This window comes from Amphiura filiformis, chromosome 3, assembly GCF_039555335.1.
Source record: "Amphiura filiformis chromosome 3, Afil_fr2py, whole genome shotgun sequence".
In the NCBI taxonomy this organism is placed as follows: Eukaryota; Metazoa; Echinodermata; class Ophiuroidea; order Amphilepidida; family Amphiuridae; genus Amphiura; species Amphiura filiformis.
The window spans coordinates 65,684,202-65,710,690 of record NC_092630.1 but is presented as its reverse complement, the minus strand read 5'-3'; the positions used below and the strand labels follow the sequence as shown (position 1 = coordinate 65,710,690).

The window sequence follows — 26,489 nt, the reverse complement described above, 5'->3', positions numbered from 1 at the left end:
GCATACTGAGTAAGTGTGAAAATCCTGGAAGAATTATGATTAATCACATAAGGTGGGTAGAGTTTTAATGTGATCGGTTGTAGCCACACATAGTATGAATGTAGGCTGTTTTGGCATGATACTGAAAAATAGCTTGAAACATCCCCGATCTTTTACTCTGATAACAGCCTTTATCATAATATGTGACACGATCTGGTCAATGGGGGCCAAAGGCGGCAAATTTGAAATGAGATAAAGGTAAAAATATGGAGTAAAAAAACAATCAAATGCATAAGAAAATAGACATCAAAAAAACATAACTTTAGAACCAAGTACCTTTGGTGTTTGCAGTAAATGATAGCCTATTTTATGTAAAATGTAGTAATTACAGTAACTCGATTTTCAAACATGCCTCCTTTGGCACCATGGACCAGATCAGATATATTATCTATGACTAGTCTATGTCATTCTAACTATACAAATGTACAAGATATTAGTATCTCCATCCAATTTACAATATTTACAACTTTTTAAATTGCACCATATTTTCATGCTAAAAAACATGTTCTTATTTACAGCATGAGGTTTTTCAAAAGTGAAGTTTCAATTAAAAACATCTCATGAAATGAGTTGTGAAACAGTTCAGCTGCCACTTGTTATCACACAAATATGAATACTTCAGTGATGGCAGCATGATCAGGATTTGTCAGCCTGCTCAGTGAATGATTGCCTATAAAATGAAATCAAGTGGTTACTATAAAGCTATCTACATGACTGATCCAGTATTAATTAAACCATGTTAAACAGCTGCTTAATACATTACTAGTGCTGATAACATGTTTACAATGTTAAAGAGATAAACCTGTAGTTTTAAATATCTCATCATACAATTATTTATTTTGATGAACATTAAGCTGAGAACTGCTCATGAATGTTTGCTAATTTGGAAGCATAACTGCATGAAATAAAATATTATTTAAATGTTATGAAGCAATTAAGGTGGCAATAAACCTACCGATCATAACAATTGAATACCTGAGTGGAAGAAGGGTCCAACTCCATCAACACTTTTTTTTGATATATTGATATATTAACCAAAAACAAAATATTTGGAAAAGTTTTGAGAGACAGACTGTTTTCATCTTCAGGGGACCTTAAGTTCTGGTACATGACATACATTATAACACACATGTGAAATGATATGTTGCAAGCAACGGTACAGGTCTTTTAAAATATGATAAACTCATTTTTGTAACATGGGAGTTGGGCCCTTCTTCCACTCAGGTATTCAATTGATTGCAAATTATGTATGCACAATTTATTCATGGAATTGACATATCCCTATATAAACAGGAACATCAAATTCTAATTGCATGTTTAATATGACTGTCCTGGATTCATGTTATACAAACATTTTCAGAAATTGAATCGACAAATCAGAAATTGTAACCCTTCAGCATGCAGAGAGAAAACACCATACATTGTATTGTTTTCTATGTCTGTACATGCTTGTTCCATACAACAAAATTTGTCCATTTAATTTCAGAAACAACTTTAAAGTATTTCTTCTTTTTAAAATGCTTTCAATCTTTGCATTAATTAAGGAACTTAACAGCAGTACACATTTACAAGTATCTGTAAAAGCCAGACCTTGTAAATGTTGTCCTGCATATTGTTAGGATGGATTCATGTTGCATTTAGTAGCAACAAGGGTAGATCTTCAGTTTATGATTGATAACATCATCGGCAGCATTCAATCTCCCAGAAGTCATCATCCTCTGCCTCACAAATATCATCAGGAAGCTCTGGCAAACTATCCCACCTCATCACCTCATTACCTGTAAATTTATGGTAAAAATGAAAATAAATTATTACTTGAACCTCAAAAATACATTTAACTGCAACAACACAAAAGTATGTAATTGGTTTGCTGTAACCTCCAAGCAATACATGGATCCTGAGTTTCTCTACCGGAAGACAGTTTGACCGAAATTCCTTCCAACAATACAATATGCGTAATTTTGAAATTAAGTTCACAAAAGGTGCAAGTGAAACCTTTTAATAACCTATTGAGATGAATACATTATCTCCTATCCCATATAGTTCACTTTTTTACGTCAACATTTTTTAATTCCAAGTCCTGTCTACAGCCACAAAAATAAAGATAAGAATAGCACAAACCTGAAATATTAATTCTCTCCTGAGCATATATGGCACTACTTTGGAAAATGAACAAATGTCCATTGTTGCATGAGTCAAGGCACGGCCTACATGGTACAATCACTTGATATCCAACTACATTGCCACTGTATACAAAAACAACAACGCAAACAACAATATATGTTAAAAGCATTTTACATCTATAAATTTATACAAAAAACAGAACTTAAATAAAGTTAAAAACAAACATCAACACCACATACAGCAATGACACCATAATATAAAGTTAAGAATTTTACACATGAGGGCTTAGTAAGGCATTGCGCTGCTGGTCAAGAGAATACGATCTGCAAGAGTTTGAGCCTTTTACTTGCCTTAGGTGAGAATGTTTGGAAAGTTTGTTACCGTACCACAGGAATCTAAATATGAAGTTTTAAAAGTAAATATATTTCAGGAAAGAAAATATTTTCAAAAATGTAACAAACATTTGGTGCCTAAACTTATTTTTTCACACCCTGTATCACACTACGGTCAGCTTTAAAATTCTACAACCCAGTTTAATGATGTCCGTGTGAAAGTAATGAATTGTACTTACCATGTAGTACAAGCAATGTCACAAATCCTACACTTGCATGTTTTGGTTGAGTATGATTTCCCAATTGGGCTGACTCGCCTGTAGAGAATAGAGGGATAAATTTGACATTCAATAATTCAACTCAGGTGCCTAAATAAGTGATCTGCTACAACCGCTGAGATCGAATCTGCACAATCCACAATGCCAATCAAAAATTAAATTGATGGATTACTTACTGCAACCTAGGCTACTGTATTGAGTTGCTTGAGAAGTCTAGCTTCAAATTTGCGCACCGTGCACCGATAGCTTCATTCGAGGTTAGAGTACAGTACCCAGCTATTTGCCGTTGGCTGGGATTATGCACTTTCAGTTTCCCACGCATTTGAATGAGAAATGGATTGCATACTTTCCCAATGTTTGGTGAACATATTTCTCCAATATTTGGCATCAAATGTTCTATTCTATATTGTCCGGCAATAATGTCTTTTGCCAAAGCAATAGTATGTTTTAAGTTGTAATTTTGTGTTTTTGATCGCAAAGATCGGATATTTTTATTCCCGATTCTAATTCTGAACCCTTCGCAAGGGTGCAGAACTTTGCGCGGTCATTAATAACTCACAATGACTCCTTAGGCTAATGAAAGTCGATTCCTTGTTTCCCGTTACCCTACTCCGCTCAAAACCAATTGCTGGCCAAATATTTCATTATTTTGAATAAAATGTTGATTTCTAACAAACATACAAAAAAAATGTGGTTTTAAATATATCATAAATCTCTTTCTGTTGATTTTCAGGGATTTTCTTTGCAGTAGGAGCATGGTACATGGTTAATAATGAATTAATAATGAATACCTACTCACTTCTCTCTGTCCCGCACTTTTTGATCTGCTCTGATCTCATCCCGTAAAAAATATTGTTAAACTTTTGATATAGTTGTACAATTACCTTCATGTGGTTGTAAACTACAGGGTGTCCCAAAAAAAAGAGGCCCCACATTGCGCCCTCTTTTTCTCCTATTTCTGAAAAGTTGATCAAATATATTTTGGTATGTAAAGAAACTTTCAATCGTTAGCTTTAATAAACCAAAACAATTATTTCAATCAGCTCATAACTTTTGAAGATATGTCCTTTTAAAGAAATGTATCCATTTTTCATTCTGTCCACGGAAGAGGTTTGGCTACTTCAAAGATTGAAAAGTGCATATATACCATGCATGAATATAAAACATTACTCGATGATAACTTTATAAAATAACAACTTTATTTAAGGGAATGGGCTTTACCGGTGGGCTTATGGGTTATGGATTTTGTTAAGTGTCATTATTTTGGGCGAAATTGATGTGGGATGGGACTTCTTTTGCTATACTTGCAATTACTTATGTTTTTCTCGTTTCTTGCTTTCTTTTTATTGACAACATAAGTCATTTCTCTTTTTGGAATAAAAGGTAGACCTGAAAAGGGCTGTTTAGTTTGTCTTTGGTTCTTTTGAAGTGAGTTTACTGTGCTGCTCTGCCCTCTACCTGGTTGCCTCCGTGACGAATACAGGTTTCAGCCCTAGTTCTCATTGCATTAATTATGCTATGCACATCCTTAAGGCCTTGTGCACCGGATACTTCATGTAATGCAGCAGTAATACAGGGTTGCGAAGATGTTTGAAGCTAGCTGGTGATCCTCGCTTATAGTGAATGCTTTCCCAAGACTAATGCCATTATCTATCCATGTCATTAACGTGTGTTTCGTTTAAATCTTAATGTAGCCAAACCTCATCCGTGGACAGAGTGAAAAACGGGTACATTTCTTAAAGTGGGCATATCTTCAAAAATTATGAGCCGATTGAAAGAATTGTTTTGGTTTATTAAAGCTAACGATTTAGGGTTTCTTTACATACCAAAATATATTTGATCAACGTTTCAGAAATAGGAGAAAAAGAGGGCGCAATGTGGGGCCTCTTTTTTTTGGGACACCCTGTACATCTGTAAACTACAAACTGTGATTTATCACATACATGTATACATAGGTAGTTATTGGTTTACACCTGTAACAGATGCAATAATGAAATGGTATGAAATAATGAATAATGAAAATGAAATGGTCACCTACACAGTCATGAAAAATTGTGTAACGGGAAACAAGGAATTGACTTTCATTGCCCCTATCCCATACCATTGTGCTACTACGGTATGGGTTCCCTGTACTGTAGCTAAAATAATAGTTTCTCGATCATGAGAGCTCAATAGGCATGTCGGCGTACAACGCCTACCACACACACTCTGCATTTCCTGTGCGAGGACAATCTATCGCGCTATTGTGTCATTCCACTAAACTTGCGACATTACGCAGTGCACGCAGTACATTCATTCTCGCATGATCGAGAAACTATTATTTTAGCTATACAGATCCTCCTCATCAATAATCCTACTATACAGTTATACTCAAGACCTCTAGCTTCGAATTTGCACATGATAGTTGCGCATTCGATGCTAGAGTGTGTTGGTATCATTTTTCGGTCGGACAGCGGTGCAATTTTTTGCACCGGAGGTTATTTATTCTGTTAATGTTGAAATTTGGATGAAAGTTATTTCGATGAGTCAACTGTATCTTTTGAGCAAGATTTGCCTATTCTCTTGGGTCGGGGCCACGCCACATCCATTCATGCATTGGAGTGAAAACAACTTATCGCATATTTTTTTATTTGCAGAGAGTCAAACCTGGGAGAATAGTGTGATATCTTGTGATACACTCCGAAGTTCAGTGAATGCGAATGTTGTTTTCACTCCAGTGCTATTTAGCTCGAGATACTCTAGCTAAAATACAGGTTTACATTTACTATCTTACATTATCTTGCTGTATTTCAGCTAGAGCTCCAAACGACAAGCTTCCGGTTTTTTTGGAGAACAATACTGTTACGTAAGATGAAGAAGAAACCCGCCTCGGAGCCCGCCTCTACTCATTATTTCATTGTACTTATTGCAATTTGCCTCCACACATTACGTAATCAACACAAAGCTTTTGTGAGGATTAGTGAGTGGATAAGAAATTGACAGTGGATGATACGAAGGACACACCGATTGTTAGTTGTCAATCATGAATTGCCGCAACGTACTAATATTTTACTGCATGGCATTCCGCAAACACCAAGACAAATTATGCCGTATTTTTCCAAAGATCATCTCATATGAAGTAGGCCCTAAGCTGAATGCGATCTGTACTTTTGTAACATTCCGATCGCTTTTGATCACCTATTATCGGCGAATTTGCTTGAAAACACGTGAGTTCATGTTGTGTAAACATAATTAGCATAAACACAAATGAAATTACGATGCAATACAATGCAATTTGAATGCGCAGCAGATCTAGATAGAAATAACGTTGCCCGGTTTCATGCAGAATTAGACCCTGTCTGGTGCTATTGTCAGCCGGTTCATGCCCGGACAGTCTACAATTTTGCTACAGTCACCTATGCCTCTATGTAGGTATCCTAGGTGAATTCAAATTTGCCATCAAATTGCATCGTTTTATATATCAAATTAAGCCCTTGAGTAAACTAAGCCAAAACTGAAAACCTTTTTTTCATAGCACTTTCCGTAGCAAAGTTACATCTTGTCAAAGATGGATTTTCATCAAAAAGATTCAGCTAGCAAAATTCCCCAAAACGGCATTTCGGGGTGTTTCTAGATCTTAGTCTCATGGCGATGGCAGCTTTTTTTAATGGAACTGCTATCAAAATCCCTCTAAAGTTCCACGTGCGACGTGATAATCAAAATAAAAAATCATATATTTGGGTCAACCGTCAAGTGAAGTAGAAAACATATTTATGTAGGTTTCCTTCACCCACCTATTCTCGAAAAAAATTCAAATTTCTATGTAAATATGCATTGTGTTGGGGCCCCGGTCTCGGCGAATTCGCTGACTAGTAAATGTGTTAACTAAGGTTTGCCTAGGTTACCTACTCTATGCCTGTATGTGTGTGTCTGAGGGCCGATCTAAGGGCTGATGACACACATTCGATGGGTGTACAATTTTGCTGAAGTGTAATTTTAGTAACATTTTTGATAGTAGTGATCGGCTGTGTTTAATTCTGAACTTCCATTGCTTATGTTATGCTTCAGCGAATCCGACTAGATTTTGACTGCAAATGGTCTCTAGCCTAGAATGTGAAGCCATCGGTGAGCAAATTCTTGGCTAGACTTCTCGAAAGCAAATACCGCTCCCTGCACTAAAAAAATACAATGTCCAAAGAATGATTTGCCCGCCCCAACCCCTCTTCTGGTCTTGTCCAGCCCGCGCCCGGTACACTTTGCAGTTTTGCACCACACCCCCTAACATGCCTAATTAATAATTATAATATTTTAACAAATAATCTAACTCTCGGAGTTTGACTGCACCTACATGACCTAATTCATACTATAAAGGCCTTTGTTATTTGGTTTGTTCTAGTACATGTTTTTTATAATTTAATTAAGCTTACGCCTTACCCCTGACTCGGTGCATCGGTTGAAAACAACTGGACAGCAGTATCGGCCAACAACACCGCTTTCATTCCTCTTTACAGACACATAGATCGCAGAATTTGCAAGAGAGCTGAATAACTTGTTTCTTTCTGAAGTTGGGGTGCATGTTTATTACGAATAATAGATGGTGAAAGACAAATTCCGTTCACTTTTAAGTATTTATTTATGGAACTTCGTAGTACGTCTGCACAGCACAGCTGATTAATGATTATTGTCAAGTCCCTTTAAATCACGTGATCATAATTGATTGCTTCAAAATGAGACAGTCATTTCGATTGGACAATTTTGTTGTGCAGCCAAATTTTCTAACCAATCCGATTTGTTGATCTAAAAAAAGAGATTTACCCATAAGCCATTTGGGTACCCGGAAGTTCACAGACTCTGCGGTGAAAATGGCGACGGGCTGAGTTCAGAAACTTCGTAGCTTTCACAACTTCGGACTAAAGTTTCCTCTGTGTTTTCAGAGGTGTAAAATCGCATTATTTTCCAGCTTAGAATACGGAACTAATTAAGGATAGTTATGGCGGGTCAAGTGAAAAGACAAGAGCGGGAGATACTATCAGACTTTGATGTCCAGTTCAAAGGTAAGTAGCTAAAGTATTGCAAGTAAAAAAAGCAGCCGCCCGTTTCATGGACATGGTTTTGCATTCACAACACAGTGAGTGTGCCAGTGAGCAGTGAGTGCTGCTTTAAACTTCTCATGATATACAAGGATGGCCGGATAGTGATACTGCTAGAATTGTAGACAAGTGTCCGAAATAAGGAAAAAATGTAGGAACCTTGTCCTTGTCCAGAGGCTGAGACATTTGCTTGGCTTTCCTCTACATTATTTAATTTTAACTCATCATAGTTTTTACAATATAAACAAACAAATTGAAACATAAACAAAAGCCTAAAAGGCAAATTGACTAGTTATAGGTAACCTAGGCAAACCTTAGTTAACACATTTACTAGTCAGCGAATTCGCCGAGACCGGAGGCCCCAACACAATGCATATTTACATAGAAATTTGAATTTTTTTCGAGAATAGGTGGGTGAAGGAAACCTACATAAATATGTTTTCTATACTTCACTTGACCCAAATATATGATTTTTTATGGTGATAATCAAGTCGCACATGGAATTTTAGAGGGATTTTGATAGCAGTTTTCAGTTTTGGCTTAGTTTACTCAAGGGCTTTAATTTGATATATAAAACGATGCAATTTGATGGCAAATTTGAATTCACCTAGGATACCTACTAGTTAATTTCTCTGGCACTGCTCCAGGTATCATGGTCAGGGACAGGCGATTTGCGCGGAACTTTTTTTCCGTGCAATTGGCTATTTTTTTTTCCTATTCTGTCGGTCCGTGCCAGCCGCGCCACGTCCCTTCCGGTTGACGATGCGACTCAAATTTGATTGAAAACAAGTCGTCGGTTTTTGTTGATGATTTCTGTCATTTGTGTTGTGTATATTTCGATCGCAAATAGTCAGTGGAATCAAACAAGTTACTTACTTGATTTATCGTTTTATTATATTATGACAAACCGACAATTAAATTCCATGGGGCATGGTCGAGTGTTGGTTTTTCCGAAATTGACGATGTTGTGATTGTTGTCACTCCACTCCAGTCTGGAGTATACCTGGTCCCATGTACCCATACCTAGTGTATGGGTACATGGTATAACCAGGCATTCAAACAGCCACGGAGAGAGCTGTCAAAGAGTGTATATTTCAAAACATGATAACTGCACCAGTTATAAAAATTCCCACACACATACCACTTTTAAAATGCACTCAAAGTCCTTATTCCATATCTGAAAAATATGATCCCCAATTTGTACTTACTTTATTGATAAAAGTCTAAATATCCACATGACAAATTCAGCTGTACATGTCCATTGTATATGTTCACAACATGACCCAAAATCATAACCTTTCAGACCTTAGACACATGCACAAGGCCTTGTCCTTGATAGCACTGCCATGTGCAGTCAATAGCCCAACATGCTGAACAAGAGACTGGTTGAGAGTCCATGTGTTCATTGACCTGCACATGTCAGCACATGCTTCAACTGCTGATGTGTCATATTTAGCAAGTCATGATATCAACCTCATAGTCACAGTCTCTGTTCTGTGGGGTATTGGTAGAATAACACATGTCTTTATGAAAGGTCAAAAGTTAGGGATTGTTTTGTCAGACATTTTGAGAGCTAGATTTGATCAACACCATTTGAAGCATGTTGTAGCTTACAAGCAGGACACATAATTTCAGGATATTGACCAAAAATTTGGACCAATAAATTTCCAGAGACATAATACAACCAAGGAAGCTTACTTCAAAGATGTAAAGGGCAACAGTGACGCCAAATTGGTCAAGCTGGGAGATTCCACGTTTGTTGATAGAAAGACAGCCTAGGCTAATAGAAATTGGTACTCCATTCGTGGTGGATAATAATTAAGTTTAAAACATGTAGGCCTAGCCTATGTGCGGCACTTAGGCAGGGTGATTCTTTGTTGGATTATTTTATTTGATCCTATTTGTGACCTCTTCTCATAATTTATTACTTTCTTTTTTCTCACAAGTAAAGTCTGAAACATCGAAGTCGTAGTACCGTCCGACCATGCGAACTTGGATGCCCGGCTTGGATGTAAGCTTAAAAGCGCTTTATAGGCCTACATGTTGACGCAAATTCCAGAAAGTAGAAAACTTGGAAGTATGACTATATCCTGGGACTATATCTGCCTCTGTATTTTGCAAAATAAAACAAGAATAGGGCCTAAATAAGTACGAAAATGAGAGTAGGCCTATGACTGAATTAATTTAGATGCCAAGACACTGAAACTGATATCGTAAAAGTCACACCGGGCGCTTGTACAACGGTTTAGGCCTATATGAATCATGCCGTAGGCCTACAATGGTTTATACTCATCACATGTATATATCGCCATGGTCGGGCACGTATGTCAGTATGTAGGGCTATTTGCATGCTTGTCATGGGTCGACCTGGCTAAAAATCCTGCCGCTTAGGGCCGAATGTGGCAACCCAAAATTTACGGTCGACCTGGGAGAAACCGATTTATTTATAACTTAGGTGGTCTATCGTAGGCGATACGCTATTTTTGGTCGACCTGGGATTTTTTTCTCCCAGCTTGACCCAAAACGCAACAGTGACATGGTAAGTGAAATAGTTAGGGAAGAATACCTTGGTGTACATTTGAAATGTAATTTCTGGTTTTTGTACATGGACTTCATGTCTCCCTATTCCACACATATAAGTCTGGAGTGGCAACATCGATAGTCTCCTTCACAGCCGGTTTCTGTCATTGATTACAAACTGTGAGGCACGTGAAGGGCACCAAGGCAATTTCTCCAAAGTGAAGAAAAGACACACAAACATAAATAGATGATTTTATAATGAAGGGGCAGGGCTGGGGCACCGACAGCAGTGGGGATGGGCACCCACGGCAGAATGCCATGGGTGCCGTGTGTTAATTCGAGGGCTGCACAGATCTGGTTCAATTAGAGTGAGCACTAAAAAATCCACAGCTCCTGTAGTGTAAATAGTTGTATGTTTGTCGTACATTACACAGGTTGTTGTACACACTTCTTACCTATTGTAAATACTCATTTATTAATTGAAAATGCTAATTGTGGGATTTTAAATTGATTTATCAATTAAAACATAACACTCCATATCATCTTTGATCTTGCATAAATCAGTCCTCGAAATCAGAATTTGAAATGGCAGTCAATAATTTTGAAAAGGGCACCAAAAAGGCAATGGGTTTCAATGGCTTGAAACAGACAGAAATGCAGGCCACCAAGGCAACACTACCTTGTATATATAGGGCATCAAAGGCAATTGCCTTCGATGCCTTTGATTAATTTGAGGGCTGGCATAAATAAAATTCAAAGTGTGTTTTGATTATAATTTTTCAATGTCATTATCTCAATGGGTGTGTTCAAATGTCAGTAATTAACTGATTGTGAGTTGTTGTGTTTCAGCCTGTTATTCTATGGGTTTAAGTTATACGGTATAGCCCCACTTCTTAATTTGGTGAAAATGATCAAAATTGGGGGGGGGGGGGTGAGGACTACTCATATTTAAAAAAAATATATTAATCATGATTTCAAATTAATGTAGACAAATTATATATTGAAAACACACAAAAAAATTCTTGAGCCCACACTCAATTCTTGTCAGAGGTGTCTTCCGAAAATTCCTGGAATTCAGGAAATGTGGCCAAAAGAAAATCCGAAATGTAAACAACAAAAAAAAAAACCAATTTTTTTTTTTTTAATTTAATTTTTTTTTTTTACATTTCGGGATTGATGATGATAATTCGTCATAAAAAGAGCCAAATATATTTTTTTTAGGGGGGTTGATGCCCTGCAGCCTATTCCCCAGACAAGCCCCCTTGCACTTCTGGAAATTTGGCGAGGTGCTTGCATGTTTTTCAGGGAGTGGATCGTTACCTCACTTACACCTCTGTCTTGTAAAATGCTGTTTGCTGGAAACCAAATGGATTCTCGCAAGGTGAAAGGAAATTCTATCCCTGATGTTATTTGCAAATTGCAGGGGAAATCTTCCTTGAGCACCTTACACAACATTTTCCCCTTATGTGCAGGTGCTACTTAACTTAGTATGTAATGTTTGTCCTCATCTAGATCAGGTAGCATTGACAGCAAATTAAAGGTAAGGTTACTTCAGGGTTTGTAATGACTGGTCTATCAATAGCCTTATTGCCCTTTATCTGATTCAGCCTGGAGCAGTAGTCCTCAACAGAACAGGATGTGCACACATATCAGGCAAGGAACAATGGTAACTGGCAACAAACGTTTTGGTACATGACATACATATAATGAAAAATTCAAGTTATTCTTGACTGATAAACTAGAATAAGACCCATCTACATACTTTTTGAAATTTTTCAATGATAGATCAAAAACATTTTAAATTGAGCAATACCCAATGGTCATACATACACATTACACAGATTAAGGCTGAACCAATCATTGGAATGGATATGCTGTCTAGAGTGAACAATAGCCCGTCAGAAGTGATACAAGTTAAGAACTTATTAGGCCTGGCATTTTCGGGTAATTTTGTACCGGGTACCCGCCGCAATTTTCGGGCGGGTAACCGGGTACCCGAAATTGCAAAAAAAAAAAAAAAAAAAAAAAAAAAAAACATTTTTTTTTTTTTTTTTTTTTTTTTTTTATTTTTTTTCGGTTTTAGTAGTCTCTGGACCTAGACCTAAATGCCAGGATCATTCATGGTTGACCTAAAAAAAAAAAAAAAAAAAAATTTCAAGATATTTTGTTATTTTTTATATGAAAATTGATAATTTGTATTCATGTCATAGTCTATTAATGATTTCAAAATGTATTGAATTTGAATGCATTTTGAAATCATTAATAGACTATGACATGAATACAAATTATCAATTTTCATATTAAAAATAACAAAATATCTTGAATTTTTTTTTTTTTTATTATTTGAAATACATTTTGTATGTAAATAATTAAGTGTTTTTAATTAAGAGTATTTTTAAGTATACATTCTTTTTTTTTTTTTTTTTTTTTTTTGAATTTCGGTACCGGGGAGGGTATTTCCTACCCGGTAATGTAATCTCGGCGGGTACCCGTTTACCCGACCGAAAATGCCAGCCTTAGAACTTATATTAGTTGTGTTCATATTGTTGGACGTACGCCCGGCGGAACTTGATCGGCATAAGTTGCTAGGAGTAGCGGTAGATGCTGCCAGGAGTAGGTGCAGTGTGAACGATGGTCAGCGTAAGTTCCGCCAGCAGTATGTCCAACGATTTACTCCTGTCAAATGTCTGGAGTAGCGAGCTGGGTGTAACCTCCGCCAGTCGTAAGTTGCAATGTGAACGCTGCTATACTCCTGGCACCCAGTGTAAGTATGACCTTTTAGTCGGAACTAAGAAATTACATATCGCACGGTTGATAAAGGTCACAGAAACACCGGAAGTGGTAGCCAATGTTTACGCAGACCAGAAGTGAATGCTTGGTAGAACTAATTGGCGTAGTGCTAAGAGTAGGCTAGGTGTGGACACGCGGTAGGAGTAGGGAAAATATTTGTGGAATTTTGATCAATGTTAGCGTAAGTTTACGCCAGGTGTAAATCAAAATGTGAACACAACTATAGGCACCATGAAAGACAAACAACCACATGGGCTGGTCAGTGGTTCACAGTATCTTAGCTAAATTATGCATTGTGAAATCAGAAATTCTGTAAGTTTTTCTTACTTTTGTTTTTTGGGCCAATTTTACTAGCCTATCTGAAAAAGCTCTATGCAATATATGTGCATCCACACACTTTTATTTACATTTAGTGACCTTGGATATATTGGAAATTTCCTTATGAGTTTACAATAATATATTTATATACAAAAAACTTGTTTATGAATGAGTGAACAATGTGTAAGCTAGCAAGTAGTTTTTATTCAGTGCAATACTTCCTGAATTTTGAATCCTCAATGATGGCTGTCCCTCACCTTTCACATTTTGTTTCCGTATATGGTGATTCTTTTATGCATTATATACAAAACAAATAAAATATGAATGTCAAGGACTGATAAACTAACTTTTACTTAGTTTTCAACTTTAGGTTGGCAAGAATCCATTCTTGCAGAGATTTTCCTGAACTAATTTGCATTAGTAATTTGTGTGAATCTAAAAAGATTAAAAAAAGATTCTCATACATGTAGATGTTTTGAACCTACACACTAACAAATAATAAAGATTCTCACAAAATGCTGTTGCCAGAATCAAAGTGAATTCTCTCAAGGTGAAACAAAATTGAAAATTCTACCCCGATTTTTTCCCATGGATGTTTTGCTTTATTTTACTTGCCTCATCTGAAATTATGAATGATATCAACAGAATCCTAACATTCACAAGCCCTCAAACTACTACCTAACCTTACAAGTCTCCGCCAAGCACAGCATCATGCCTTACATGTATGTTAGGAAAATAATTATCAAGCACAAATCACATGGTTTTGACCATAAAAATTACTAAAACAGCCATTTCTCAACACGCGATATATTAAAAATTACGGTGCTACCGGGCGGTCTGATGCAATGACGCCATGGTTTGTGCTCAATTCATTTGTCGTCGGCCTTCATTGTATACTGGGACATCATTGCACTGGACAATTTTGGCACCCGCAATTTTTAATATCGCATGTTGAGAGACGGATGTTATTATTCGCTTTTTTATGGTCAATATAATATATTTGTGCTTGATCATTATTTTTCTTACATATATAAGGCATAATGTTGTGTTTGCCAGAGACTTCTTTTAAAACACTTCCAATCATTTAAGGTATCAAATTTCCAGCCAAATTGACACATAAAACAATAGCCTTGGACCCTGTGCCGTGACCAGTACCTGCTGGAAGTAGTCCTCTCAAGTGGCGACGCTTCGCGGCCTCACCGGGCGCACTTCGCACGGCCTCGTAGTACGAGGAACTGAGCCAGTTCCAATAAAACAATTAAAACATTAACAACACATTGTATCTGAATTAAAAAAACCCATTATAATGCTAAGGCAGAAGGGTTAGATGGTAATTTTATTGAGACATGATATCAAATTAATCGGGCATTCATGAGTAATGAACAATAATGTTCTGGTACCAGAAGTAATTTTCATAAAGATGATTGAGACTTAATTATTCAAGGGGTACTTTGTGATCCACATCCAGCATGCTGTTAGTGTTAGACTGCTTTGCATTCCCCTTTTGGTAAACAATTTACACCAGGTATACCACAACAGGCTAGGTGGTGTTTCCATGCTAGAGGGAAAACAGGGATGATTAAAATAAAAAGGGACTACTAAAGTAGACTAACATACCGTGCACAGCCTCATCCCATAATTAAAAAAAGTTAATGAATGTGTGCATCTGCATACTCTTTTTTGCAGATTGGTTCATCGATTGACAAAGATATCCTGCAATTTTTATTGTTGGGCTGTCGACAACTTAGAATTACAACATAGAAGCTTACATGAGCTGCAATGTAATTATGCGTTTAAACTCAAGTGTCCAAATCAACTGACATTTAGGAAGTAAGCTTTTTTTGTTGATATCTTTTGAACCTTTACATACATCAGAAAAAGAAGATGCTATAATCACAAAATACCTGTTTACGTTCATGAAACCAATTAACTGCATCAATATCATAACTTTCATCTTTCACTTATCATTACACCAGGATCCAATCACAGATATTGGAATCAATTAGATATTTCACTAGCACATTTTCAATCACCTTTAATGCCAGCCTCACACAATCCATGTTCTTGCCATAATAATGATGTCATCTTTTTTTATAAGTCCCTCCACCCATCCATCCAGTATGAATCATTCTTTCATTAATTCATGAGAAATATTTTAGATTTGAGGCAATTACACCAGTGCCAGTATACTTTACACACATTGTGACATTTGGCTATAGGCTGAGTGAGTAGCAGCAGGTCAATATATACATTGTGTGAATTATTACTACTGCCAGTTGTTGCTGCTTTGAGCGTTAAATTGTCACGATGGTAGTAATGCGCCGAATTATGGGTGAGTAACGTGCAGAACATTAGGCATGTCTACACATGCTGATTTCTCGCTAACATTTAAAGCTGCTCCCATTAAACTGTTCTTGATAAAGGAAATAAAGAAGAAAGTCCATGACTTCTTAGAATTAGACTGCATGTATTGGGAATTGATTTTTGAAGCTTGGATAGCACCGTTAGATAGAACAATTTGTGATTGCAGGATTGTCTGTAGATTGAGTGTGTGTGATTCTGTGGATGGTGTGCATGGATGTGATGACGAAGTTTTTATTTTGAATTAAAAATGTTTACAGATACTAGTATAAATACATTGAGAAGAAAGGATATAGGCCTATGTAAGGAAGACACATGTGTAATTTAAACAAATACGATAATTGCCCCTCACAGACTGTCACTTTTAAATATGATAATTGCACCTCATAGAATGTCGCTATTTTCAATGACTCAGGATACTTCATTTACCATCATTTAGAAGTGTCATTGATTAGCAGGGAGGCCATTTTACTTCTTTGACAGAATTCATTTTTTAAAGTACAAATTTTTGTTATTTTAAGCCCGTTTTGAAACTTTTTACTGCAAATGTTTGCACTGTTTCTGGCTTTTCATAAGTTTCAGGCTTTTTGAGTGGCACTTTAGAAATGGCATCTCTGGGTGTACACACCTCTATTTTTCATCTTGGCAATCAGTGATGTTAACACGTTACGCGCATCTGTACATCTGAGCAAACAATCCCAATTTGACATCACTGACTCGCCAAGACAACAAAATAGTATGGAGCTGGTGCATAATGTCCAGGGTTCAGTGGGACTTTACAGGGGTATACATGTAAGTACTAGTAACCTCTGGGGAAAAAATAACTTCTACATAAGAGGTTACATTATTCAAACATGATTTTGTTCTGATTTTGCCATTAAATCTGTAAAAGCCTTATCGATTTGTCTTGTCTTGTCTTGTCTTGTAGGTATACTGTCCCACGCCCCAAAGTCAGAGCTAAGTGGACAGGATCGGTGGTAGCGCGATGAAATTTCTGTGTTTACTTGAGGTAGTGCTTGGTGATTGTTGCCTTGAATAGCTTGTTGCTGGTAATATTTGTCGTTTCTTCCGGTAGTGAGTTCCAGTTTCTAATAGTGAGTGGGATGAATGAGTTCTTGTAGCAGTCTTTGCTGGTTTGAATGGGGATATAGCAGTTCTTATGAGAATGACGAGATATACGCTTGACCGGGTGCAGCAGGTTTTGTATCGGGATTGCTAGGAGACCCTCCCGTGCCTTATGGAAGTTTGTGAGTCTGATGATTTTCCTACGAGTAGCGAGGGGTTCGATACCCAGTTCAGACATCATGTCTGTCACGCTACTGTAACGACCGTAGTCGCTCATGATGAATCTAACAGATCTTCTTTGAACAGCTTCCAATTTGTGTATGAAATGTAACCAACTTGACAATTTTGATATGAATTCTTAGCTACATGTAGGCTGTACATTCCGGGTGTGGCATCCAATAGTTTTTGCAGAATTGGGTGTTACCTAAACTGTCATGTTTTTCTTTTATTGATGTTATACCAAGGTTGTTTGAAATATTTTTAATATTGAGACTATTAATATTGCATTTCACCAGCCTCATTTTGCAATATTTTCCCCCTACCTGAGTGATAGCCTGCATTGCCCTGCAATTGAATGTCTGACAGTATTAAACCATGGAAAACTTTGAGCAAATTTCAAATCCCAAAATTCAGTGCAATATATGTGATTCACATAATATTTTGACATTTTAGTGCAAGAAGACTCACACTAAATGTACCTCCTCTAGCAAGATCTGTTTATTTTCAATGTTCAAGCTCAAATCTTAATCCCTTGCAGCAAATCAAGCTTGTTCTACACTTCCACGCATACAAAGTAAAATAATTGTGCTGTACATGCGGAGTGAAAGCATCTAGACCCTTTAAGGATAAAATGAAACACTACTTGATAGTCTTTGTTTTATTACCCAAATAGTCAGGAATAATTAATTGAAAATATTCCTTACTTAGAAAGATGCCCTGTGAAAGATCATCACGTCTCCATGCAGCGCTTTTTCTGGAAATTTAAAATTGAAATTGATGAATCGTGATGGTTGATATGCATGCTTTTGAATGATTTTTATCACTTGCATTAATTTGCATAATTGTGTGATCATGTTCACTGTATAAGAATAGGTAAGCATTTGGCCTCCAGCATGAATGAAGTGCATGGTTCAGAATTGGCTGCGTGATAATTAGATTTACCTGGTATGCATGCAAAGTAGATGATTATTTTGTAGTTAAAAATTGGAAAATTATAAACACAGTAATTATTCTTTACATTGTTTGTTTGTTTGCTTTGTCTTACCAATTCAAATGTCATTTTTTTCAAATGGTTGAAATTGAACCGACACAAATTGGGGGAAAATGAAGCCTAAAACTTTGATTACAAAATGCTCAAAACAAAGTAAACGCAACAGTGCACGGTGGTGAACATCAAAGACAATGTGAAAATAGAGCTTTGAAATATATGTATACCTCAGGCCTTGTATTATATAATGCAAATCTGACATGATTAGGCTAGATCTATATATAGGTTATTTGATGTTAATAAAAAACATTTCACATGCCATTGTATCCATTGTTTTCAGTAACATGAAAGTTATTATCTCTCTGGAACAGGAAGTCCAATTTGTTGGGATTTTCAGCATAGAATATCCTCTAGTGTGCAATGAATTGAAATTGAAAATTTATTTTGCTCACAAAAATGGCTTACTTTGCCAGATCATGTTGTTACAAATGATTTGGGTACAGATGTATATTATGTACAGTATAACCTGTTTTGCTCGTCTTTGTTCATTTTATACCATGAGATTTCTATAAAGTCCGGTTCTTACTCCACATCGCAGCGCGATGCGATGCTGCAATGCTATAAAACTGTAATCTGAGCCAGGTTTGTACGAGCTCAGCGGTGAAAATTCTCATCGTATGGCGATGGAAATTTCGGTCCGCGATGGAGTTGGATTTTGTTCAACTTTATAGCATCGCGCTGCGATATCGCAGCCGTGCACGCTTGTGATTGGCTGCTGGAAAATCAAGGGACGGCAGAATGACCATAAAAGGAGATGCAGACCCCACATGCTTTTAAAACATGGCAGCATCATGCGATGAAATTAAATTGTACATTTTAATTTCATCGCACAATGATGCGATGTTCTAAAAGCATCGCAGCCTTGCACCGCGCTGCGATGTGGAGTACGAATCGGACTTAAGACCCAGCAAAAGCTAGTAAAAGACCTTAATTTTGCTTCTCTTGCATGAGATTAGAACTTGCTCAGTTCCCTGAACAATGCTCCAGCTGGCTTGTGGATAAGATACAAATGTAGTACTGTGGCTCTATGTATACTAGAGCTACAAGGAGAAGGATATGGTACCATTTGTGTTAGTAAAATAACGGTCTACAATTTTTATGGATAATGACTATAGCTTTACTTTATACATTACTTAAGGGTCTTAAATGTTACCCATCCAGTGATACCCATACAGCCTGTTTCTACTGAGCAAACGAATGCGGGTGAATGCGAGTGAATTCGGGGTGATGCGAGCCTTTGCGAGGGAATACGAGGTAACGGCCCCAGCAGAAACAGTACGGGTGAAGGCGAATGTGCGGTGATGCGAGTGAATCCGTCAACCACCTTTTGAGGTGGTTAATAGCGGTAATATCTGAGGTAACGCGTTTGCAGTGGAAACAGATCGGGTGACGATTTGCAGTGATACCGGAAGTCTCGTAAGCAAGGTCATACCAGATCGAATATTTATTGTGGAGTTCATGTGGTGTGTGTGGTTCATTCTCACGATCTGACACCGATAATATATTTTAAATTGCTATAATTTCATCTTTCTATAATTGCTATAATTTCTACTTGACCGTGGTAGCTCCTAAATCATGTCTGAAAAGGAAAAGGGGTCTGATACAGCGTCTATTATTTGGTCGAACGATATGGTTGTGTTTCTAATTTTATTAGTGGCAAGACATGGTCGTGAGGAAGGTTTTAGATGGGAAGACTAGACGCAATGCTGATGCTAATAAAAATATGACGGAAGCTGTAATGCAACAATTCAGCTCAGAAGCCACCACACCATGCAGCAACTGCAAAAATCCCTAAAGAACAACATGAAATATCTCCATGAAAGTGACCTGAATCTGACCCTAAGGTTACGTAAAAGTTTTTCGAGACTTCCGCCTTCCCTCGTATTAACGCATGTATAGAGAATCGTTACCCTGCATTTTCAGCCCAGTAGAAACGACCCGGTGAATGCGAGAGGATTGAAATGCTGGTGAAGGTGAATTCGCGGTAATGCGAGGTGCTCAGTATAAACACGCTGTTTGTGTGGGTCAGTTTAACCAGCTGAGCTGGCCTTATGCCATCCCAAGGGCGGACATGGTGGGCTGAGAAAGAATAGCTGTTAATTGAAGAAAGTGGACACACAAGTGTAAGGTCAATGTAAGTTAGTGTTGACACCCACAGCCTTCAGGGTAGAAAATGTCAATACATACAATGTAACAGCATTGAGCTAGTCACCACTTTCAACTATGACCTGATGATAGTCAACCATCAGTGTCCTTATGTAAGGCCCTTCAGAATTGATTTTGAGTTTACTCTTTCCTGCCTGCATCCAAAATAGAGAATTGTAAAATATCTAGTTATTTTATTTTATTTGTCATTCTCTCTATTAAATGACATTTTAATTTGCTAATTTCTTACTTTGATCATTTACATTTAAGGCTAATTTTACCTGAAAAAATATCCATGTATAGGTAAATATTATCTAAATTGATCTTTATTTAATATGGTTTATAAATTTACAGTTGATTTGTGTCTTGTGCTTGGATATTTGTATGTTTTTTTACACCATCCATTCTTCTGCCCATACTACTTTTTGTAAACCCCTAATTTTATGTTATAAATGTCATATATACTAAACATTATATTTGGTACCAAAAAAACCCAACCCCAAACTGACCAATGATAGCAAGCTTGGATGGGTCTTCTTTATCCAGTGATGCCAAACTAAACATTCCCCACATATTCGCTAGGACATCATAATATGAGCGCACACTCGCAAAATTGATAAATTCTGTGAGTTAAAGGAAAATCATGGATTTCACTGTAGAAACCTATGGTGGGCTCCCCCCCCCCCCCCCCCCAATTTATGGTCATTTTTGATCATGGTCCTAACCCTGGGATAAGGTGCTGCGGTAAAGATTTTATCACTATATTGAACGCAATAGGATGGATCTATGATTAGCTTAAGGTGGTATTGGATGCATTTTCTAGAAATAAGGAAATGCTTTGAGCATGTTTTAAACAGATTAATTGAGTAGGGTAAAGTACACTGATCAATATGCCTTTTGTTTGAAGCAAATCGGACATACGGTTTCTATACTACATCAAATTATATTTTCTTTGTATCTTATTGTTTTTATCAATAATCAATATAGTTAATGAGCCAAAAGGACTGTAAAGGCTCATTAATATGTAATTTTTGCCAATATTTTGCTAAAAATCAATGCATAAATGTTCATGGTACTTTTATTTTGCATACTTTTGCCCTGAAACTTGGTCAAAGTGTTTCTAATATGTTCTAATGTATTATATAGTGAAGCCGCCCCTCATTTGCATATTTGCATAATTAATGAGCTAATTTGCATAAATGCTAATTAATTATGCAAATTAGGGCTGCTAGCTCATTAATTATGCATAAATTATCTGGAAGTCATTAGGAACACTTTGACCAAGTTTGAAACCAATATTCTGTTAAATAAAAATGTTATGAACATTTATGCATTGATTTTAGCAAAATATTGGCAAAATTACATATTAATGAGCACTTTCAAGTCATATTAGCTCATTAACTGTATTGATTATTGATAAAAACAATACAATACAAAGACATTTAAAATGTATGTATTATGAAAACCGTATGTCCGATTAGCTTCAAACAAAAGGCATATGGATCAGTGTTCTCTGCCCTACTCAATTAATATGTTTAAAACATAAATAGAGCACTTCCAAAATGGGTCCAGAACCACCTTAATTTAAGAAGTTACGTTGTTTAGGTATAAACATATTTTTTTTGTGCCAGATGAAAAACTTCGGGTGTTGACCACTGATCAGTTGATTTGTACTGCACTTTATGATCCATAATCAACTATTAGAAGGAATTGGTCAATTTCTGTATTTCATTATGGTTTATGGAATTGGATTTTAATTGGTTATTACTAGTAGTGTAAACTTTTGTTAAAACATTTGTTTTAGGCTTCAACCTCATTTACTTACAGAGCTTTATTGGTCAACATATTTTGTTTGCTGTGAAGTAGGACCCATATTGTATAGTGCAGTTAGTCTCAGGTCAGGAAAACTGGTACAAGAAAAAGGTTAACTCTGCTGTTAGTGTATTATGCTAATTTAGCGTGAAAGCACACAATGTTATCATTTAAAGATCAGAATTCAGAACTTAACATGCTGAACAAACACTGCTACCTTGTACAATCAAAAGGTACAATAGCTGGTGGTCAAAATATGATACGCATTCAATTTGTATAGCTTTCAGTTCAATACTAAAATTGATTAGTGCAGTGCTGTGGTTTGAAAAGTATTATGTCAACCATACTTCCATACTGTTCAATCCATGATAACGTATATGTTTACAAAATATGTGCAATAAAAGCATACCAATCAATACTAGACGAAGAAGAAGATTCAAGTTTTACTGTTTGAAAACATCCTAGAAAACATGGAAAAACAGGCTGACTTTTCTTTATTAAACATGAATCTTGTCGGTCATACTGTTTCATGCTCATAGTGCTCCATGTACATTAGTCACTAAGGCCGTCAATATTAAATGTTTTGAAACATTTTAAAGATATTTAGACATTTAGAAAATTCGCTAAATGTGTAAACAAAAAAAAAATGGGGGGGGGGGGCAAAACAAACTGTTAGAGTTCTAAAACAAGTATTTTCACTGAACTGTCCATACTTTCATGATGTTCATATTCTATGGTAAATTCAATGCGTATTGAAGTACTGGCAGTCCAGAGGTGAAAATATGGTGTCCACTTTTTCAAATTGTTTTGAAGGATCTAGCTTATTGTGGACTTAATTTGGAACTCGTACTCTATTAATGATTTCAAAATGGATACAAATTCAATGCATTTTGAAATCATCCCAGGGTCTGCGATGACGCAATCACCTGAAGTTTTAAATGCTCATGGAATTGCTGCCCGGGGCAGCGTTACCCGTGTACATGTAGCTACCGGTCTGTGATCGTGTGCTTGGCATGCAGGGGGTCAAGTGACTTCTTTGTTCACCTTCTCTCCTTTTTCGTATCTTCTTTAACTTCCAATATCAAAAAGCAGGGTTTGGTGTTATGGTTAATAGAGTATGACATGAATACAAATTATCACTTTTCATATTAAAAACACGAACAATCATGCAATTTTGTTTTAATTTTTTTGTTTTTTTTCACAATTTCTGGAATTTTTTGAAAAATGGGTGGGGGTGGGAACGTGGGACTATACTCGGACGAATACGGTAGTAGGCAGGTGGACAAGGTAGATCTTAGTTGTAGGACCTCAATATTAGGATGGAGGTCTGCAATCCTGCTGGAAATTTGTTGGCTCACTTAACATTTCGAATCAATGCTTGTAAGTTGTAGATGAGAAATTCACATCTGCTTCAGCATTCACAGTACTCTCCCTCTAAGCAATGTTGTGGTTGATTGCAAGTATCTAGTGCAATTATCATGATAATCTTTCACATACTTGAACAATGCTTTCTGCAGTCAAAATTGATTGCAGGGGAGGAAGAATGCAAAAACAGTAGTATGCAGGGTTGCAGATGGTATGAAAGCGAATTGGAATTTATTTGAATTTACTCTACCATTAATGTATGTTTTCAAAGAATGGTGTACATTTGTTGTGAATATCAAACTGATATGAATGAATGGTAAAAAAGAATATTCTAAAAGGTAGCCAAAATATGTAGTTGTAAAAGATGTAGGTAAGGTGTATACAAAATTGGGGAAAAAATATGCCTGCAAGGCAATTAATCTTAAAATAACACTCAAAATAAACTGTCTCATTTCAACTAACATACCTCATGAAATGATGGGTCCCATTGTCTTATTCTTACAATCATATTTTTTACAACGCATACGGGGTGTTCATAATTATGTTGTTAAATGTTTATAACACATCCAAGCCTACCAATCTCGGTCATGATCGACATCGTAACACACATTGGTAACATTGGCATAGCAATTTTCTTTTTTAACTTTATTTGTTCGGCACAGAATTAAAAGGGGACATATCTGGCAGTGAAAACTATCATTTTGATGTTCAATTCATTGTTTTAATAAGCAGGGCTCCCCCCCGGGCTCCCCCTTGAATGTGACTACCGGGTCGTTAAAAGGGGACATATCTGGCAATGAAAACTATCATTTTGATGTTCAATTCATTGTAAAATAAGCACCCCCTTGAAAGTAACTCCCGGGTCAAATATTGAATTATTTCTACTTCTTCAAAATGTGTGCCTCAATATTTGTCTGCATGGTTCAACTTATCAGTTTGGGTCTATGCCTGAGCACAATAAAATCGGCAACAAGGAAGCTCCAGCAGATGTGTGTGCATAAAGACAGAAGGGGAAGTATGTTGGGAACAATTGGGACTGGATAAGTGGATTTACATTCATTTATATCAATTGTAGTGTTTAGCTAGCAATGATGACTGTGAATATTTATGGAGTACCTCAGACCACAGATGGACTTATTGATTGTGTTACAGAGAATACAAATGAGAGATTTCACACTTTACCTTATTGAAATCAGGATTTAATGTGCTGTATGTACATATTTTACTTACCTTCAATTGGGGGTCTCAAATGGGTAGCCCTTGTTTAGTGTATTGAATTTATTGAAGGAGGTGTTGCAACTGCCTTGCCTCATTGGTTCCATTAGATAACACATTAGGCTGGCAGAGAATGGAAACATCATACATCGTTAAGTTACCAGGTGGAATTCTACATTGTAAGAGTGCTAATTGTCTCATTGATCATAATTAACACAATTTAATGTACATTCAAAGAGACAGGCCAGGAGGATTGATGAGCATTATTTTTGTTGACTGTTTTTTTAAATTTTGTGTTGGGAAGCCTTTAAATTCTTATTTTTCCTTTTTTTTCATTTTTCATTATTTTTGAGCTTGATTTTCATTGACAATGACATGGTTCGATCTATGGGTAAGTGCCCTACATCAATGAGAGAATAAAAATGAGGCCTATTTGTTATGTGACTGCCACTTCAGATTAATTACATGTAGACTTTTTGACAGCTAAAAAATTGGTAAGAATTTAATAAAATTGCTACATGCATCCCGAGTGGAGTCTGTCATGGAAAATATTGCCCTCTGTTCTGTAGTGTACAGTGTCTGTGCTGAAACCCTAACTCTAACAGGGCTTTATAGTACTGGGAAAGGAAAGAAGGATATTTCAAAGGAAGAAAACAAGCAAAGAAGTTTGTTTGTTTCCCTAGGGAATTAAACTCTAGGTCGCTCAAGTGCTTTTCGGCGACTGGTAGCCATGGTTATTTCGCTGGCATAGCCAATGAAACTGCAAAACCTGAAGAACTAAAAGTGCAATATTTTAATTTCTTGAATCTATGCAAGAAAAACCACACTATCAACTTGTGTTACTTTTCACTGGGAATTTTGAAAAAGGTAATAAAATCTGTCAAAAATGAGGTACATGTATGGTGCACTTGTCACCTTGAAATGTTGGCTTGCAAGAAATAAAAATATCAAAAACAAAAAAAAAAAAAAAAAAGAAAGTGGGGAAAAAAATACTCCTGCAAAGCATGATCAATTTGATCCCATATGTATGGTCCTATAAAATTTCTCTCCAGAATCTGTGATAATATGCCTGACTTCATCTCAATGCAACCTTGACATTGCATCCTCAATAGTAGTAAATCAAGTGAGATGTAATTTCTGGACCATCTAACCCAAATTTTACACTCCAATGAATGTTTTTTAATGCCTGACACTCATGTCCATCACCACATAATTTGTGTGCTCCAAGGCTATTATCTTATGAACTACACTTGTCAAGGTCTGCTGAAGTTCATCTTGAGGTCACTGAACAGTGATCAGACCATAGGCATCATGAAGAAGATTTGGTGATTTGGCTATGGAAATGGTTTATATAAAAATTCCCTTTAAAAGGGAAAGCCAGCCTCAATGTAGAAGAGGTCTTGTAATTAGTTTTGGTCAATGTGAAAGGCATTTTTAGGATCACGCTTACATCTACATGACAGTCCACCAAACCATCAACGATGAGAACATGCACACTGAAACAGCAGAAAACATTAATTCCTAATCTCATGTCAACTCTTTTAATTCATTACATGTACTCCAAATTGTTCTGGTCTGTTTGTTTTGTTGTTGTTGTTGTTGTTGTTGTTGTCGTTGGTTTTTTTGTCTTTTCAGCTTTTTACCCACGATATCTCAATTTCCAATTTTGTAATACCAGAACTTACGAACTCAAAATCTTCGCTTAGGAATGTCCGATTTCACTGCTTTCGATATATACACTGCGGTTTGAGTTAACTTACATGTACATTTTATTTTAAAATAACTTAAT

At 36.5% G+C, this 26,489-nt stretch overlaps 1 protein-coding gene across 1 annotated transcript; it reads right to left on the bottom strand.

Moving 5' to 3' along the window:
- Positions 1-1,063: 1,063 nt before the first annotated feature.
- LOC140148983 (protein FAM72B-like) lies at positions 1,064-7,446 on the bottom strand. The gene is given in 5 exon segments (XM_072171109.1): positions 1,064-1,817; positions 2,161-2,285; positions 2,735-2,812; positions 7,187-7,259; positions 7,262-7,446. Coding segments are annotated over 5 exon segments (441 nt in total). The 5' UTR covers positions 7,329-7,446; the 3' UTR covers positions 1,064-1,719.
- Between the last annotated feature and the right edge of the window lie 19,043 nt (positions 7,447-26,489).